The 19,039-nt window shown below is 39.4% G+C and overlaps 1 protein-coding gene across 2 annotated transcripts in view; it reads left to right on the forward strand.

Moving 5' to 3' along the window:
• GAS2 (growth arrest specific 2) overlaps positions 1 to 15,912 on the forward strand; it is a 131,209-nt gene extending 115,297 nt beyond the window's left edge. For both annotated transcript variants that reach the window (XM_043580826.1, XM_043580827.1), the window contains exon 8: positions 14,703 to 15,912. In XM_043580826.1, the coding sequence (XP_043436761.1) occupies positions 14,703 to 14,921 (219 nt within the window). In that variant the 3' untranslated portion in view covers positions 14,922 to 15,912. The remainder of the gene's footprint in view (positions 1 to 14,702) is intronic.
• Positions 15,913 to 19,039: the final 3,127 nt, after the last annotated feature.

A 19,039-nucleotide genomic window follows, 5' to 3' on the forward strand; every position in this document is an offset into this window, starting at 1 on the left:
TATACAAAAGTAATTTTTTAAAATTTTATTTTAATGTTCATTTATTTTTGAGACAGAGAGAGATCGTGAGCGGGGGAGGAGCAGAGAGCAAGGGAGACAGAATCTGAAGCAGGCTCTGGGCTCCAAGCCGTAGGCAGAGGGCCCAACGCGGGGCTTGAACTCACAAACCATGAGATTGTGACCTGAGCTGAAGTTGGACACTTAACTGAGCCACTCAGGCGCCCCTACAAAAGTAATTTTTATGTATATATTGATAAGTGGGATTGGTTTATATTATTCTTCTATATTCTTGAACTGTTTAAATAGCATAAGAAACTGACTTAGAGGAAGAGGAACATTTCTGTGCCTTAGAGAAGATTTTGGGAGCCAATTAGGATTATAGAGAATTCAGTGATTAAGCTATAGAAAGTGTCTGGCATTTTATTAGAGTGTAGCGAGAAATAGGAAGAACAAACAGTCATGATCTTGGAATGAAAGTTTCTGGAAGAGAAATGCTGAGATTTATAATTGTTCAAGACTCAGAAATATGGGAAAGGAGAGGATAAAACAAACTAAAAGAAAAGAAAGCAAATAGCAGAGCTTTGCACTCCTAAGATCATGTCATGGTCTTATCTGAGGATATTGTGATGATTTTATGTGATGTTGGGAGAGATCCAGATATGCATGATATGAAAATAATTTGAACAGTGACTTTAGAGGATAAAATGAAATGATGTTGGAAAGGATTTTGTAAACTACAAAGGACTATTAAAATGTTAGAAAACATAATTGAGATCAGGTAGCCAGTTTGTGCCTAAGGTATGAATGTTCGGAAAAAAATGTAATCATTCATTTTGCAGTGATTTCAGCTCAAATTGCATCCTTATATCAGGACGTATATGAGAGCCTGCCAGCTATTTTGCAAAGAAGAAGGTTTTCAGAGCAATAAAATAATTTTCTGGATGCTTAAGGATATATTTTTTCCTATGCTTTGGAATTTTTTTTTCTTTTTGCTTTTGTTTTCTTGAGTACCAGAACTGAATATTTTAAATTGAATTTTTATTTTTATAAAGAAATACAGGTATATAGGCAACAAAATGGTGCTGTAAGATTTATGATCCCAAATTGCAGGCCTGCCCCTTCCCGTGTCCCCTCTTTCCACTCATTTTTTTCTCCTGAGTTCTCCCAGAGGCAACTCGTTTCACCCTTTCTAGCTGTTTCTTCTTTTATTTATCTCCAAGTTTCTAAATTATAAAATTATGCTGGTCTGTCTTAGTTTTTACACTGTCAGCATTTTTCTATGGAATACTCACAAACCCAGCAAAGCAAGAGTAGGAAGATGATGATTTAGTAGTCACATGCCTTCCTCTCACCCCACCACACACATATGGACTCCCCTTCCTCTTGTTTGCCAGGCATCATCGATGATACCAATATTGGTCAAATCAGTATTCAGTATTTACTTTATAACAATCATGGGGGTGTCTGGGTGGCTCAGCCGGTTGAACGTCTGACTCTTGATTTCAGCTCAGGTCATGATCCCAGGTCATGAGATTGAGCCCCATGTTAGGCTCCACCTGAGCCTACTTAAGATTTTCTCCCTCTCTCTCTCTCTCACTCTCTCTCTCTCTCTGCCCCTTTCCCCCATTCACATGTGCTCTCTCACTCTCTCTCTCTCTCTCTCTCAAAATAAAACAAAACAAAACAATAATCATGTAAATATTGTAGTGTGCTGTGATTACTTTTCCTTTTCTTTTTTACTTAACCATTTCTCTTTTCCTAAGTAGGACTAAGAGGCCCTTTCCAGATCCCCTTAGAGAATTGTAAAAACCTGTCACAATGGTGTCATAGGCAGATATACTGGCTAAGCTAGGGGTTTCGTTTCTGGTCCCTCTATGTCTCTCCTGCCCGACGTTGACCTCACAGTGTCATCTGAGATTTTAATTTGCTCTTATGTTGGATTCCCTGTTTCCTGTATCACATGTCTTTTGTGGATTACTCCCTTATTTTCTTAGGGGTCATCATGAGAAAATGTATAGTCATTAACATATTGATTGAACATATATATTTATTGAACATATATTATGAAATAAGCACTATTCAAAGAGCTAAAGATATATTAGAGAAAAACACAGATGAACCCTGACTCCCTCGAAGACCTTTATGTTACTCTGTGAGTGCTTGTGTGTGTGTGGTTGGGGGAAGTTTAGGGTTGCCAGATTAAATACAGATAATCTACTTAATATCAGGCAAACAACAAATATTTTTTAATATATTATTTTCCAAATATTGTAAGGGACATACTTATACCTAGAGAATGTTTGTTGTTTATCTGACTCTCAAATTTAACTGGGTTTGTTGTATTTTTATATCACAAATCTGGCAACTTTGATTGGGAATCTTTATATTGTATAGATAATTTATAGACAATAAACATAATAAATATGTAAGTTATAGAGCTTGCTAGAAAGTGATTAGTGCCACGCTTGGGTGGGGAAGGAAGAGTAGGGCAGGATAAGGCAGATTGAGGGTGCCAGGAGCAGAGACTGCAATGTTAAAAGGGTGGTTAGGGTAAGCCTCTTTGAGGAGGTGAGACAGTGTCAAGGGCGTGAAGGAGGTGAGGGGTTAGCTTTGCAGTTATCTGGGCAAAATGTCTTCTGAACAGAAGGAACACCAAGTCAAGAGCATGCCTGAAGTGGCCTTCTAGTGTTTGAGAAATAGCAAGGAGGCCAATAGGCTGTGACAGAGCATGGGAGCGGCCTGTGGGAGGACATGAAGTCAGAGAGATAGCAGGAGTCCAAATCACATGGGAACGTAGACGGCATTGGAAGCACTCTGGAGTTTACGCCCAGTGAAATGGGGAGCCACACAGCGTTTTGAGTGGAGTTGTAACAACAGTAACTTCTGTTTTAACAAGATGCCTCTAGTTTCTCTGTTGAGAACATACTGAGGGGCAAGGGCAGAAGCAGGAGGAGCAGTTGGAGGGTTATTACAGTAATCCAGGTAAGATGGAGGAAATTTGGATTTAGGAATGGAGATGGGGAGAACAGTTGGGTTCAGGATGAAGTTTTCCTCTAACATTATATTGTGAGAAATTTCAAACATACATAGAATACCCACAGAACGACCATCTGGGTTCTATAATGAGCACTTTGCTGCCTTTGCTTTATCATGTATTTACCCATCTCTCCATTTGGTTCCTGTAACATTCCCTAGCCTGGAGCATCTCTGATTCAATTTCCGCAAAGATAAACCTTCAGTGTCCTGCTGAGATGACACAGTCATTTACACTATGGGATACTGTCACAGGCATAGCAAATCTGAGGTGGGGTGCAGGAAATCTAACCAGCCCTTAGACTGGCGTGCAACCAATTCTCCTTTTTTCAGCTGCACATCTCTCCTCACCTGATGGAACTACCTGGTGATTCTAAAACCTGAATTTCCTATACTTTCAAGGCATGGCTTGACTTGCTTCTTTTGGGCAAGCTGTCATTTCAGGCTTTGAGTTTCAACTCTCTCCACTCTTAGTTGGTTACAATTCATCCCTCTGTTTTCCATCCTCTAAAAATGTGTCGGCCTTTCTTCTCTACTGTAATATCCTCTCAATTTCCCTTTGTCCTGTGACTTTAGCACATTTTTATTCCTTGCCTTTCATTTGAATGGGGCTTTGAGAAGAAAGAGACTCATGTTTTCAAATATTTTGTCGATATAAAAGATCTAACTGTATTTATTAATACTTTGTTTTCCATTTTTCTACCAATATACTAAAGATCCGTTAAAAAACAGTAGCAAAGTAATAGTTTTTCCAGTGTCCACATTACAGATGCTGTTGTTGCCTTTCAGGACCCAGGAGGACACCGGGTTGGGAACCACTGAAGTGTATCATTGTCACGAAAAAGACTGTGCTGTCTTTGGCTGTCTTGGTGCTGTTGGGTTTTGGTATCAGTGTTTCGATGAAAGAGTGAGAACTCAGATTGAATCAGACAGACTTGAACCTGTTTGATCAGTGGAAGGAATGGGTTTTCATTGCCCCTTGGAGCCCAGCTCCCCTTGCCGAAGGTGTTGCGTCTTTGGGGTGGATGAAGTCTAGTTTCAGTTGGGCACATACCAGCTATGAATCCTTCCTCTAGCCAGCTCTTTCCTTTCCACCACCAGCATTTTTGCCTCGTTGCTTTCATTGTGCTGAGTGTTCCATAAAATATTTATCATAACTTTGCCTTTCCTGTCTGAAATGGTGCCGTAGACTGGTAATTAGATTGCAGCTAAGCCTTCTTAATTTCATTTGGTGCAGATCTGGGAAAATGGAGACCTTACATAACAAGTCGATAAGAACTGACAGGCAGTTGGCAGTAAGTACTCCTACACATATTTCCAAGCAGATGCAAATGGAACATTCTGCCAGTCGATCGTTACATTCATCTGCAAGCTGCTCTTCTCATGTTTGCTTCCAGAAAGAAGCTACTGAGTCTCATTTGTCTACAACGAGCCTGGGAAGTGAACTATTCACTTTCCTTCTCCCAGAGGGAAACAACAAAAGCAAGCCAAGAATTTTTTCTGGCCAGCCCCAATAGCCAGATTCAAGGCCCCGTTCATGTTGGAGGATGGTTTGTCACCATTGTCACTGAGTGGTTTAGCCTTCAAATGAGGGTTTGAGGATTGTATTCTCCTTAATGCATGATTTTGTTACTGAAGACAACAGATCACAAAACTGGGACTCTAAAGACTAGGGCTGTGTTCTTGCTGTGTGTCTGTGAGCCACCTACCTAACCTCTCTGAGGTTCCATTTGTGCAATGGGAACAGTAATACTAGCCTGCAGAACAACTGGGCAGGGTGTGATAAAATGAAATAACTTAAGAGAAAGTACTTTGCAGACTGTCAGGGGTCTCTCCCATAGAGTTTCCTTTTACAGTGTGGAACCAACAGCCAAGCACTCTGGTGTACCTAATTTCAACATTTTTGTATGGGTGAAACATCAGGTTCAAATGCGAATAAATTCTCCTAACCACATATTAAAACACCTTCTCTTTTCTGGTGCCAGGTACATTTAGAGTTGAGCGATATGATCATCAATGGAGACACCATAACACATATTCTTAGAAAAAAGAAGTGTTGTCCATGGAAATAGTCTAGATAAGAAGCCAGACAGTCATGACCCCTGGCAAAGCCCCTTTAGGGCATATAGTTAAGTGGTAATGTGTATTATCTTTGCGGTCAAAGAGACTCAGGTTCCAATCTAAACTTTGTCAACTCCTAGCTAGGTGACTTTGGGAGATTTACTTAAGCTTTCTGGAACTGCCATTTTCTCATCTGTAGGTGTGGATAGTAATGCAAACCACTTAGAGCTGTTGCAGGAATTAACTGAAATGAAGCCTGTAAGAAGCTCACCATCATCATTGCAATAACATTATTATTATTTTAATAATAATTTTAATAACAAAAGCAATGGCAGGCTACTATTGAATATCATGTGCCAGGTGACGTTGCTACATGCTAACATATATTTATCCAAAAAACTCTATATTAGAAACATTCTACAGATGAGCAAGGGAGGCACAGAGAGATTAAATAATATCTTAGAGTTATACATATAGTTGGTGGTGACCACATCTCTCTGAAGCTTAATCTAAGAAAAAGGCACAAAAGATTATTAGGAAGATAGAAGTGAGATAACACCTATGAAAAATGTTTTGTAAACAACAAAGGGGTAATTCCAGAAGCTTGTCTATTTGAGGAGTATTTAACCATTTATAATTTCAAATAGCTAGAGAGGTTGAGATGAATCCCCAACCTTTGACAAAGAAGTCTACATAGGGCATCTGTGGTAAACAGAGCCTCACTCGCCCTATTACCAGGTGACCTTATCACTTACCTTGAAGATGCAGGTAGCAGGCTTTCAACATGGCGGACTAGCGACTGAACACCTGCCACTTTTCTCCTCCATGTGTCCATGTACCTTAGGCAGCCAGCTGAATTCCCAGTTGCCCAATTTTGAGCATATGCCATTTCAGGATAATACCAGTCGATGACAGAGTCTGTTGTCCTATAAATTAATTTAACACTCTTTCTCTGGAGAGCAGATGACTGCGTTCTAAACACAATATTTTCACTCAAGTTATGATGGCTTGTAAAAACACACAGTGAACGGGGTTGACAAGGAGGTATTAGGAAGCATATGATATCCCAGGAGGCTGAACTGATTTGAATTTAGGTGGCTTACTCCTCTAGGCAGTCAGTGTCAGAGATGGTTGTCTCTTAAAGGGGTGGCTCTGGTGGAGAAGAGCAGTTAACAGATTGGGTAGAAATAGGAGCCATTGTGGTCAGTTACGTGGGGAAGGGCTTAATGAGAGCTAGAGTTATGCTGAGAGACCCAAGCATTTTAACACTTAAGCATGAATAGAGAAAAAGGAGGGGCTGCAATTTGTAGTGAGTAATTTGTTACTATAGTGAGTGGTATTTCTAAAACATGCATTCCAAATGTAATGAGAACTTGTGAAGGGCGATAATGAAGACAATGGTATACTTGATTTTGGAATCATTTGGGAGATTTTCTTCTCTCCTCCATTCCCCTTCTCCTTTCTCTCTCTCCTTCCATTGCTCTGATTCTCACTTCACCCTCCCTGTTACTTTGGGTCTTTGACCCAAAATGTATCTTTCTCTCAAAGGAATTCTCTAAGCAGTGGTTAAGGTGGATTATCATTCACATCCTGGTGTTTTTCAGACTCTCCCTCATAAAGACCAATCATTTTCATCTTTTCCTTTTTTTCTTTTCTGTAAATAAGTAATGTGTTCTACATATCACACACTACAATTGTTGTCTGGTGTACAAAGCTGAATAGGATGTGACCTTTTAGAGAGGTCACAGGGAATTAGAGAAATATGGACAAGAAAATAGGCAACAAAATATGACAGGTTCTATGCTTGAAGTTTGTGAAGGAAAATCTCAAGGTCCAAAAGAAGTAATCTAAAGGTTGGAGAGTGCAAAAATATTCCATAAAGACAGTGATGCCCTGGTGGAGCATTAGTAGGCATTAACATTGCTTATGCATTCATTAAACAAACATTTATTGAGTGCCCATTGTGTTGTTGGCACTGTACTCAGCCCTCAGGGCATGAATTTAGTAAGGAATAACCTTGCTGGGCATTCAACACATATTTATTGAATGGCCATAGGAAGGGACTCACTTTAATTCACCTGGTGAATGTGGATGTAGAAAGGCATGAAATCTTTAGGGGATTCCAAGGAGTCCAGAAATTTTGCAGGTTATGCAATTTGGAGTGTAGGTATGGGCACAGACAAGTAGGGCCACACAGTAGCTGCATCATTGTGCAATGCACAACCTACACAATGGTATGTGGTCTTTAAGGCAGAATGAGAAAGAAGGTGGGGAAGGAACAGTAGCTGAACCATGAAGTGCTTTGGGTGTCAGGCTAGTTGTTCTCATAGCGGGATGGGGAGGGGCAGAGGTAGGACAGGGGGTATCAGAATTGCTGACAAATTGTTTCTTCAAATTATGTATGCTTCTGCCCACCCTCAAGGTGCAGATTCTGCCCTGGTCCCACACACCTGTACACACACACACCTGCATTCACACCACTGCTCTTTCAGAATCTTTGCCACAGACTTCTTGTGCTCATGAGAATGAGTCATATTCTTCAGGTGAGCTGGAGCTAAAAATGGCTGAGAAACACTACAGACAATGGAGACCCATGCACAGGTTCTTAAGCAAGGCCGTAGCATGATCAGATTTTCCCTTTGGAATGGCCACTCTGGCCCTGAAGTAAAGGCTAGATTGGTGAAGTGTGAGAGAGGGTGAGGGCATCCCGCTGGGAAGCTTTCACATCCTCAGGGGCTGATGACCTTGGTATACAGAGAATATGACATATATTCCTCTCCCCCAGTTTTCAAGGTCACAAACACAAGATTCAAATCTGAATGAAAGAGATTTGTCAGTGTTTTGCTGAGAAGGTGGAGACGCCTGAAACTTTTCATAGGAATTATGATTTAGGACAGATGTGAACATTCACGCAGATCTGTGCTGGGGAATTGATGAAATCCACCTACCAAATATGAATATGAAACATTTACCTTTATTTATTTATTTAAAATTTTTCAATGTGTTTTAAATTTATTTTTGGGACAGAGAGAGACAGAGCATGAGCAGGGGGAAGGCAGAGAGAGAGGGAGACACAGAATCCGAAGCAGGCTCCAGACTCTGAGCTGTCAGCACAGAGCCTGACGCGGGGCTCGAACTCATGGATGGTGAGATCATGACCTAAGCTGAAGTCAGACGCTCAACTGACTGAGCCACCCAGGCGCCCCAGAAGCATTTAACTTTAAATTATGTTTATTAAAAGACATGTCCTGCTCTTGTTTATTTTTGTTTATGATTTATATAATATAGCTATAGATAGCTTGGCCATCTTGACAACAAATGCATCACCAATAAATCCATATTATTTTCTGGCTCTGTTACATGGCCATTTCTTTTTCATTTAGTCAAACATATGATTTTCTGTGATTTACATAGATATCAGCTGTGCCTTATCCGCAAAACGTGAGTTGATGTATTTCTGTTTCGAAAGACTAGTGTCCGCAGGAAGAAAAAAACATACTTTTCTTGCTTTAAGCTCCTTAAGACCTATACATGATGTGATTCCAGAATGTCTCTCCAAGCTATAAGATTAGGGAAAAGAAAATCTCCTTTCTGAAATCCTATTACATCATAAGAGCCAGAGCACTGGACCCCTTATACTGCAGTGATCACAGCGTTTGTAGGGAGCGGTTGATTAATCATTTCTACAACTTTAAAATTTTCCATTGTGATCTAACTTAATATGGGAAAATTAATGTGTTTCCTTTCAACCCATTTTTTTTCCTTTGAATTAGTATGTGGATGAACCACAGAACTTTTTGGTTATAATTTTTTTTCCCTATAGTGTTAGGAAAGTAAGATTGAAAGGTGGTGCTAGAAAGCAGGCTTTAGGCTGCATATTGTAACCTAACAAAATGTGCATTGCATCCGAAAAAACAAAGTGAGGACTTACCTGACATGTCACGAACCATTGCTGGGTCAATATATTAAATGATTCACCCACCTTTAAATATAGGATTCATGTTTAGAGTAATAGTTTGGGGAGGAGTATAGCTCTTCAACTGTCAGGCTGTGTACTAGATGGGGAATAAAGAAGTGATTTCTAGTGTGGCCCTGGGGAACCTCCTGGGTGACCCTCTGTCTGCCTGTGAAATGAGAGCATTGCCAGTGACCTCCGTGTTTCTTTTTATCTTTCTTATTTTAACAAGGCATATCTGTAGATTACCTGGCACACAGTGGGTGCTCTTACTATTATGACTGTGTCATCTAAGGAGAAAAAATTCCCTTTTGCTGGCACGTAGGAAGAGGCCTCGTTAGAAAACAACACATAATTAAGCATTATGATGGGAAAAGGCATAAAGCAAAATGCCCTTGACACGAATGGAAATGTTTTCTCCCATTACCAAATTATTAAAAACAAAAACAAAAACATACCTTTGAGGCATTCTGGCTCTTTTCTTGGGCAAGGAATGTATGTCACTCATAGACATCAAAGAAGAAAATATTCAGGGCACCTGGGTGGCTCAGTCAGTTAAGGGTCTGACTTCGGCTCAGGTCATGATCTCATTTTGTGAGTTTGAGCCCTGCATTGGGCTCTGTGCTGACAGGTCAGAGCTCGAAGCCTGGAGCTTGCTTTGGATTCTGTGTCTCCCTCTTTCTCTGCCCCTCCCCCACCCTCTCTCTCAAAAATAAACAAACATTAAAAAAATAAAAAATAAAAAAATAAAATATTTACAGTATCTGCAACAGTCCAGATCTGCTTAAACTTCATGAAGGCCACTGGGAGAAATGTTGAGACAGATTTTTGTTACTGTTTTGGGGTCTTCTCCCCCCCACCTTCAGCATTGAGAGATGTTGCTAAGTTGTGCTACGTTGGTGATGAATCTTCTTCACCTTCTTCACTTTTGGTAGGATCAAAGGCACCGTGAGGAATGAGGCAGGTTGTAAAAACTAGGAAGAGCCAGAATTAGGCCTGATGGGGCAACATACGGCTTTGCAACATATAGTATTGGAGATTTGTAGCAGTTCTTTTTCTTTGCTTGAGAAGAAAGGCCACAAACAGCAGCATGGATAACCACTATTAAATACTCAGTTCACTTGTGATGCTACCAGTCAAGAGGAGTTATCTTTTGGAACGGAGAACACAAAATTGTTCAACATTGTGAAGCATCATAAGTAAAGGAGCTGTAACCGAACAGAGAATCAAAGTCTAGTCCTACTTATGCCGACAGATGCCTGGCTATAAGTGTATTCTATCCTATTACCTGCACTTGACACATGTTTATTTCTAAAGTAATTAGGGCCACTACAGTATAATCTTCTGAAATTAAATTTGTGTTTATGTAGGGTTTATTAGAACATAGCCCCATAAATCATTTCATGTGAGCATTTGATTTGCTTAAGCTGCTTGTTACCAACTCTGACACTGATAATTCCTTGTTTGTGCTAAATTTCACTTGTAAGTAACTAAGCAGTATGAAAATCCACATTGAAGAGCTTAACGGAGTCAGTGGGTATGGCAGAATGGGAAAATGGGTCTAGTCCCAGATTTGTGCTGTGATCTTGCCCAGGTGGTTTAAGAGCAGCACTTCTCAGAGCATCAGTGTTGCCATTTGTAAAATGGAGTAATGCTGAAAATGACGTCATCAGTTAGGCAAAGTTAAGTAGAGCCTGTGGAAGTATATATGAAAAAGAGTATTAATATCACAATATTGATACTGTTCTGAGCTTACATATGGGAGATTAAAAAATGAGAAGCACATCATCACTCTTTTTGGAGAGCTCGGATGTTATTAAAAGAAGCACACAGGTAAATTAGCAATTAAAGTAGATTAAAACAATTGAAATCATGTGTCATCTAAACAGCATACAGCAAGGAAGCATTCACTTATCTGGTAAGGTGGATGATTGTTGGAAATTTTTCAGGTGGAGGTGACGTTTGAATTGATGTTTGCGGTCCAGGTAAGTAGGGAGGGCAAGACAGAAAAGACACTCCACATTTAGGGGCAAATATGCAAAAGCATGGAAGAAAGGCTGTGTTGTCTGGGAACATAGAACAAAAATAATTCACGAGTCCCAGAGCTCAGGGAAGGACAGGTGAGGCTGACAGGAGTGGTCTTGGTGAATAATGCATGCAAACAAAGGGAATTGGATATTAGCCTATAGGAGAGAGGGAGCTAGTGAAGGCATTTAGGCAGAAGACAATCAAACAGGCATTTATGGAAGTCCCTTTGGTGGGAATGGACTTACTAAATGGATCAGACTCCCCCAAGACTAGAGGCAGTGAGATCCTCTGCACGCAGCAAAGCTTAAAAGTAGGCAGAAGAAAACAGAACCCTGAAAAGAGGCAGAGAAAGTACGAGAGAGGTAACAGGAGGTCCAGTAAAGAGTCTTGTCACAGAGAATAAAGGAGTAGGGAGTTTCCTGGAAGGAATGGTCAATACTATTAGATACCTCAGTATCTGATAAGATCAAGACAGATAAGGATTAAGGACCATCCATTGGATTCAACAATCCCAGAAGCCACGATTCTCTTCTTCACTGTGCAGTCAGTTAAGAGGTGGGGGCAGAAGCAACGTGTAGTGGGTCAGACAGTGACTAGGAAGTTGGAAATGAAGACATCACGTGTAAACTTACCAGAAAGCTCAGAGGTAAGGCAAAGATAGGAGAACAAAGTAGCCTGGGATGGAAGGAGTTGAGTTTTGCTTTGTACGAGAGTGGGAGAGGCTTGGGGATAAGGACCATTATACAATAAGTTGGAGAGAGAGGTGAGTGGTGTGATGTCTGATAGGAGCTTCTGCATAGTGGTAACAGGAATTAGGATATATGGGGAGGAGTTGACTTTGGACAGAGGGACTTCTTTCTGTGATGAGGAAAGTGGAGAAAAGGGTAAATATAGGCTGGAGTAAATAAGCCGGTGGAGGTGCTGAGAGAGAAAACCATGTCTGATGACATGCTAGATGCCATCCATAGAATGATGAGGACAGAGATGAGTGGCACATTTGATAATATTAGGAGGAACAGGAAATGCCGCTGACCAAAACCAAAAAGCAAAAGGATCAATTGACTGCAACTGACCTAATGTCACCCATTCCTGAGATGAAGAGTTCTTCCAGAAGGAGCTCAGTGGCTCTGCCCTGATTCTGAGGGAAGATTATGCACTTCAACCAAGGCTGGGGTTTTGTAGGGCAAGCACTGGGTGGGGAGGGAGGGAGGCGCTGAGAGTAGTTTGGTTTATAGCAGGTTAATTTGCTTTTAGGTTAAACAGTAGGGGTTTGGTTTATGGAGATGGGGATGGGTGTTTTCTTTCCTTTTTTCTTTTTCTTGAGACTTAGCACAAACTAAGGTAAGGCATGGAATTTAAATCTCTATAATCAAGGATGTAAATGCTTATGGCCATGAAATCTTAACCCCATGCCTGAAACTGTTGTTCAGTTTGACCACTGGCCTTCTTGGAGAATTACAGCTTGCTGATTAGTTATTGAAATGAGATGAGGGAGGGGGTGGGCAGAAATTTAATCCCTATGTTAGTCACATTCAGTATAACTCTGCTTCATGTTGGATCCACTACGCATGCGTGGATTTATTAAAGAATCTGCGAGAAGGGTTTGTACCTAAATGACCTTATATGCCAGGCGGAAAACCATTTCTTTCACTGTTTTCCAGCGTTAGCTAATTGTTTAAAAACTATACTGACTGGTAGCTCTTTCTGGTTGAAATAGCTCACAGTCAAGTGAATTTGGGCATTCTGCCAGGCATTCATACCAAGGATGTTTAGAGGAAAACTCTTAAATGTAATTTGTAGGGCTGGGGGGCAGGGTATGCCAGAACTTCAACAATATGCCAAGCTGTTCTCTAGAACAGTGGCAGAAAGGGTCAGAGTACTGTTTTGATGCCCGCCTTTGTAATTTTTGTCCCAGCAACTCCAAGTTTTGGAAGCAGGCAGTAGAGGCACACACAGGAGTTTGTGGGAATGGAAATAGGTCAGTCAAATTATAAAGGCCTTGATGGATTTTGCTTTACAAAGAACTGTTGGTGGGACAAGTATTAGACTGGAGTCAGGAAATCCAGATACTAGTCTAAGCAAATCACACCAAAGATCTGGGCCTCAGGATCTTCATCAGAAAAACAAGAACACGGTACCACTGGCAGGACCGGGGAAGGCAAAATGGTTACAGCTGAATCCTGACTCCTTTTGTCTGCTCTATGTTACAGGGATTCCCATTGAGGTTTTAATGAATAGATTCTGATGCTAAAATAGGTTTAAAACTTCTAGCTAGATGTTTCTGAAGGTCCTTTCTGTTCTAATTCTATTCTTAATTATAATTCTAATTCTCTAAATGAGAATAACCAGTCGAGTTACATTTAACTTCATTTTCTTATGAGTCTTATAGTTTCTATGGATATCCAGCACATTTTTGTTACTTTCCACAATATTTGAAACTGCTTCATGTCAACCGCATGAATCAGGATTTCTTAGCTGGAGTCCACGGGTGGATTTCTGGGAGTCTGTGAACCCCCTAAACACACATGCAAAATTTTGTGGATACAGACATCTGAAAAGAGAGTCCAGAATTTCCATCAGATTCTCAACAGGTGAATGAAAGCAGTAAGTATATGTCATCTTCCACTTGATGGGAGTCAAAAAACTCCAGATCTCAAACTGACACAGCAAGAGGAATTCAAATAGATTTTACAGGCTCTGCAATGTAAGTGACTCCCCAAATCTCCTCACCCAACTATCTGTCCTTCCCAAGACTACACTGCCAGTATGTATTCTTAACATCACGGGCATGGAACAGAGTCAGCAGGATCTCTGATTATGGAGCAACATCTCCCCTTTATCTTATATTTTCTGATATTTGAAAAAAGCCAAGATAAACGTCTTTGGCTCTTCATGCCAGACGTCTACAGCTCTGACATGTTTTTAGTGATAAAAAGAACCATACATTCTTCACTTTTTCAATATGTAGCCTGTTACCTGGAAATCTAGATGTGACATAGGCCTGAAGGTAAGTTTTTTTTTTAAAGATGTATTCTAAAGTAATTAGAAAGAATAAGAGTAAAGGAAAATATAAATGTTTGGCCATTCAACAACATCTTGCCTTGAAGGGCTCAGTGACTGGAGAAGACTTCAGTTTTTCTGAGTGCATTTCCTTTCCATTTCGCATTGAGCATTTGTGTGATTATTAACAATTATTTTCAAGAGAGACATTTCCATGGTCTTTTGAGTCCTCGTTCAGAGGGGAATAACTTGGTGGGAAGAATGAAGCACTTATCTGAGACAGTGGGCAGAAAACGGGGGAAGTGATGAGGCTGTAATGGAACATCAGATGTCAGACAGAAGCCTCTATACACATCCAACCAAACAAGGGATTATACATAAACCCGGATTCCCATAGCAGGGCAAAGCTGGGTCCTGGGGATGTGTACCCATGATCCACTTGCATGGGAAAAACAAAGCTTCTTTCATATACTGTATGCTAACTCAGGCACTGTGCACCAAGTAGGAAAACAATGGGGCATAAAAAAACAAGACAGAAAACAGTAACAGTGCTAAAAACGAAAGTTGGTTTAAGATACTGTAAGAATTCTCAGAATTTAATCCTTTTGCTCTTCTTTCATTTCAGATGCTGCACAACAAACATGTCATGGTCCGTGTGGGAGGAGGATGGGAAACTTTTGCAGGGTATTTGTTGAAACACGACCCCTGCCGGATGCTGCAGATCTCCCGTGTGGATGGCAAAACATCCCCCATCCAGAGCAAATCTCCAACTCTTAAGGACATGAATCCAGATAATTACCTGGTCGTCTCTGCCAATTATAAGGCTAAGAAGGAGATTAAGTAAAACTAGTTGGTCACTACAAGGGGACTCTCCTAATGGCCTGTACCCATTTCTCCAGTGTAGTTAGTTTAGCTCACTTGCTCTGACAATTACTTTGGAAAAAGGCGTAACAGCCAGAAAAATGTCATTATTATTGAAAAATGTTCAAAGAGTAGCACTATTTATTTTGATGCTTCTGTAGAACATGACCAATTAAAAGAAATTCTAGGCTCAGATTTAAACTAGAAAAATTGTAGGCAAATTATTATTTCTTGATATGTGAACACAGGATTTAGTACACAGTACTAGAAGTTCAATTCTAGCTAGAGATAAAAACTCTTAGAAGAAAATATTTAGGATTTATAGATAAGTCAACAGAAAGTGCCTGCTTTATGTCTACAAAGTAAAAGCACCCCAGACATTTTTATAATTGCAGGATTTTTAAGCTAATTTTTAAAAAGTGACAATTAGTGTGATAACGTGCTACTAAAAATATTCAACAGCACTACAAATAAGTACAGAGTGTTCATAACCGTAACACTTTACTAGAAAGGCCACTTCAGAAAAGTTTACATTCACTTGGAAGATTGCCTTAAAGTTTATTCCTTATCTATGACCAAATATCTGGGGTACTTTTGGAAGTTTTCAGTACACCCCTTAGAGAATTGCTTATGAAGTGTTTCACACATTCCTAAGCACATGGCTGTGTTGAGACCGACTTAGTGTATTTCACACACATAAGCTGACATACGTTTATATTTTGACAGGATAAATTGTACAGTCCAATGTTCATTGGCTTCATGTTATTTTAAAGCATTTTCTTATGAAAATATACCTTTAGTTAATCCTACTTTGCTATGCTGTCTAGTAAAGTAAATTCACTGTAGCTGATGTTACAGACGTATGTATACCCTTGTATACCTAGGACAGGGCTGTTGTGTACCCATAAACAGCAAACTATTGTCCTCACTGATTCAAGAATTAAAAAGATAAATTAAAAAAAATTATGTCTCTATATTAGTGCTTCATTCTGAAATAAAAATAATCTTCAAATGGCAACTTTCCGTCAGAGTTCTAGAAAGAGTCGCATTAGGGTTCCCTAGTGCTTCTTCACTTTTGAGTGTTAGCATTGTTTGCTCCCCTTAGCAGAAAAACAAAATATTATCGTAGGTAATCCCTTAACTGCCACCTTGAGTTTAATAAGTATAGGCAGAGTTAATTTGTCATTCCCTCATTCTTCTATGATAAAAAAAATCTACCTCTCCTGCTCCAGAAAGTCAGGAAATATCTCAATTTGTCACATGACTGATTTAGTCAAAGTACACACAACCTGTTCATTGTGAAGTTTAGTGGTACTAGAAATGGGGTTGTAATTATGCTGGGAAAAAACAATTAAAATTAAAGTTTTATCAGAGATAAAATCACCTTGGAACAGTAATAATTGTAATATCTTTTAAAATACAGACATTGAGTGATTTGACTTTTATGTTACTAAACTAACGTTAGCACTGAATTTCTCTATATAGTAATTGGCAATAGTATTTTCCTCAAAACCTTCTCCTGTGCTTAATTTCTTCCCACAAACGTATCTATGTCCTTAAAAATTAAAATTAATTTCATTTAGTTAAAATATGTATAGGTAAACAAAAATCATATTAATCCCTTCATCTATTTTATTGGATGTTCTATGCTAATGTACTAAATTACCAGAAGCGTAGTGGCTTAAACAACACAAATTTATTATGTTATTGTTCTATGGGCCAGAAATTTGAGATGGTCTCACTGGGCTAACATAAAGATGTCAGCAGGGCTGTGCTTCTTCTGAGGAGTCTAGGAGAGAATTCGTTTCCCTGCTTTTTCCATGTTCTAGAGGCTGATTTCCTTTGCTCATGTTCTCTTTCCTCTATCTTCAAAGCCAGCAGTAGAGTATCTCAACGAGACTTCTTTCTTTACATCTCTCTGACCACAGGTAGAAAGATTTTCTGCTTTTAAGAACCCATGCGAGGGGCGCTGGGGTGGCTCAGTTGGTTAAGCATTTGGCCAAAGTCGTTTGGCTCAGGTCATGATCTCAGAGTTCATGAGTTCAAGCCCCACGTTGGGCTCTGTGCTGACAGCTCAGAGCCTGGGGCCTGCTTCAGATTCTGTGTCTCCCTCTCCCTGCCCCTCCCTTGCTTGCTCTCTCTCAAAAACAAACATTAAAAAACATAATTAAAAAAAAATAATCCATGTGATCAGAATGGGTCCACCTAGATAACATAATGCAATCTCTCCATTTTAAGGTCATTAGATGAATCACATCTGCAAAATACCTTTTGCCATGTAACGCAACTTATTTCCAGGGTCCAGTGATTAGTATGTGAACATATTTGGGGTAGGGTGGCATCATTCTTTCTGCTTATACAACATCTATGATGGTCTCTTAGGTGTTGCTAAGAACGTGGTCACAATTGACCTTGAGGTCTAGCTGCTAGCTGAATGGAATTCAACAAGGATATGGAAAAACGAGACTACATTCAGAAGGAAATGACCAAATGTAGATTGCTCTTACTCATTGACTCCTTAGTGAAAATTACTATGTTCTTTTTCCTAAATTGTTTTCACTATTATAAATCTTGCATTTCCATGTAAATTTTAGGGTCATTTTGTCAATTTCTCTGAAAAAGTTTGCTTGGATTTTGCACTGAATTTATTGATCAATTTCAGAATGCAATTTTGACAATACTGAGTCTTCTAAACCATGAACATGCAATGGTCCCAAACATTTAGGGTTTTTTTTTTTTTAAACTTCTCAACTATGTCTTGTAGCTTTTAGTTCAGATCTTTTACTTCTTTTATTTTTTCCTAAGTATTTTATTCTATGTGATGATGCTGTAATTGAATTTTCTTAATTTTCAGATTACTTATTACTTGCCTGTAGAAATAGCATTGACATTTTCATATATGGACTTGGTATTCTGCAGCCTTGCTAAACTCATTAGTTCTACAAATTTGTGTGTAGATACTTAAGAATTATCTACACGAGACACTTGGTATTTTTTTAACCTACTTTAAGTATGTCTGTTACTAATAACCTACCTGAGAAATGTAGGATAAGAAAAGGGCACCCTAGGAATTAGGTAGAATAGGAAGTTTAGGATAACTCCTTGACTTCTGACTGATGTAAGAAAAACAGATTTCAGAGAAATAGCCTAGAAAGAGTTTGTATGCAAAACTACTTAGTTCCATTTGAGGTTAAGTTTGAAGTACTTGCAAAAGTTGGCTCAAACCTGTGACTAGAGGACATTGATTTGAAACCCAAACCAAGTATGTGCTATAAAAATAGGCAATGCATGGAGCCTGGGTGAATCATGACATCAGCTCAGGTCATGATCTCACGGTTCATGAATTCGAGCCCTGGAGCAGGTTCCGTGCTGACAGTGTGGAACCTGCTTGGGATTCTCTCTCTCCCTATCTCTCTCTCTACCTCTCCAACTCGTGCATGTCTCCCCTGGACCCCACCTCAAAATAAATAAACTTAAAAAAAATAGGCAATGCAATCTGGGCTATAATAAAAGTATCATGTTCAGGTCAGACCATAATAGTCATATTTAGAGGTAATATTTGCAAGATGAAACATATCTGGAAGAATAGAAAAACAAAAAGCCATGTCATATGAGAAATTTTAACTGAGTTTTCAAAACAAACTTCTCTGAATCAAACCAAAACTTGTTCAAAGTCTATGAAATACACAGATGCCTTCCTAGTGGCTTTTGAGAAAATCAAAGAAAATGGCTATGGTGTCACAGTTGAATCAGCTTAGAGCACATGTAGTAGGGGAATTTGAGATGCTTGTTTGAAAGTGTTAAAAACAAAACAAAATAACCACACACACCTTAAATGTCAACGCAGATAGGTGTGCCTACCTACCTCTCTCTTACTAACCTATTTATGCAGATATTATTCAAACCTAAAACTGACAAGTTACTTTTTCTTCTAAGGGTGTACTATAATTCCTAGTGAAGATTTACAAATCGGACTGTTGGAAAAAAACCCTCAAAGCTTATGTCAATTCTTCTGGGGTACAAAGGATAGCTAGAACTTTTACATTATTGTATTTCTCTAAGGCAACAGGAGACTATTACCATTTCTCCTTTAGAGTATAG

Source organism: Prionailurus bengalensis, chromosome D1 (assembly GCF_016509475.1).
Source record: "Prionailurus bengalensis isolate Pbe53 chromosome D1, Fcat_Pben_1.1_paternal_pri, whole genome shotgun sequence".
NCBI classification, from domain to species: domain Eukaryota; kingdom Metazoa; phylum Chordata; class Mammalia; order Carnivora; family Felidae; genus Prionailurus; species Prionailurus bengalensis.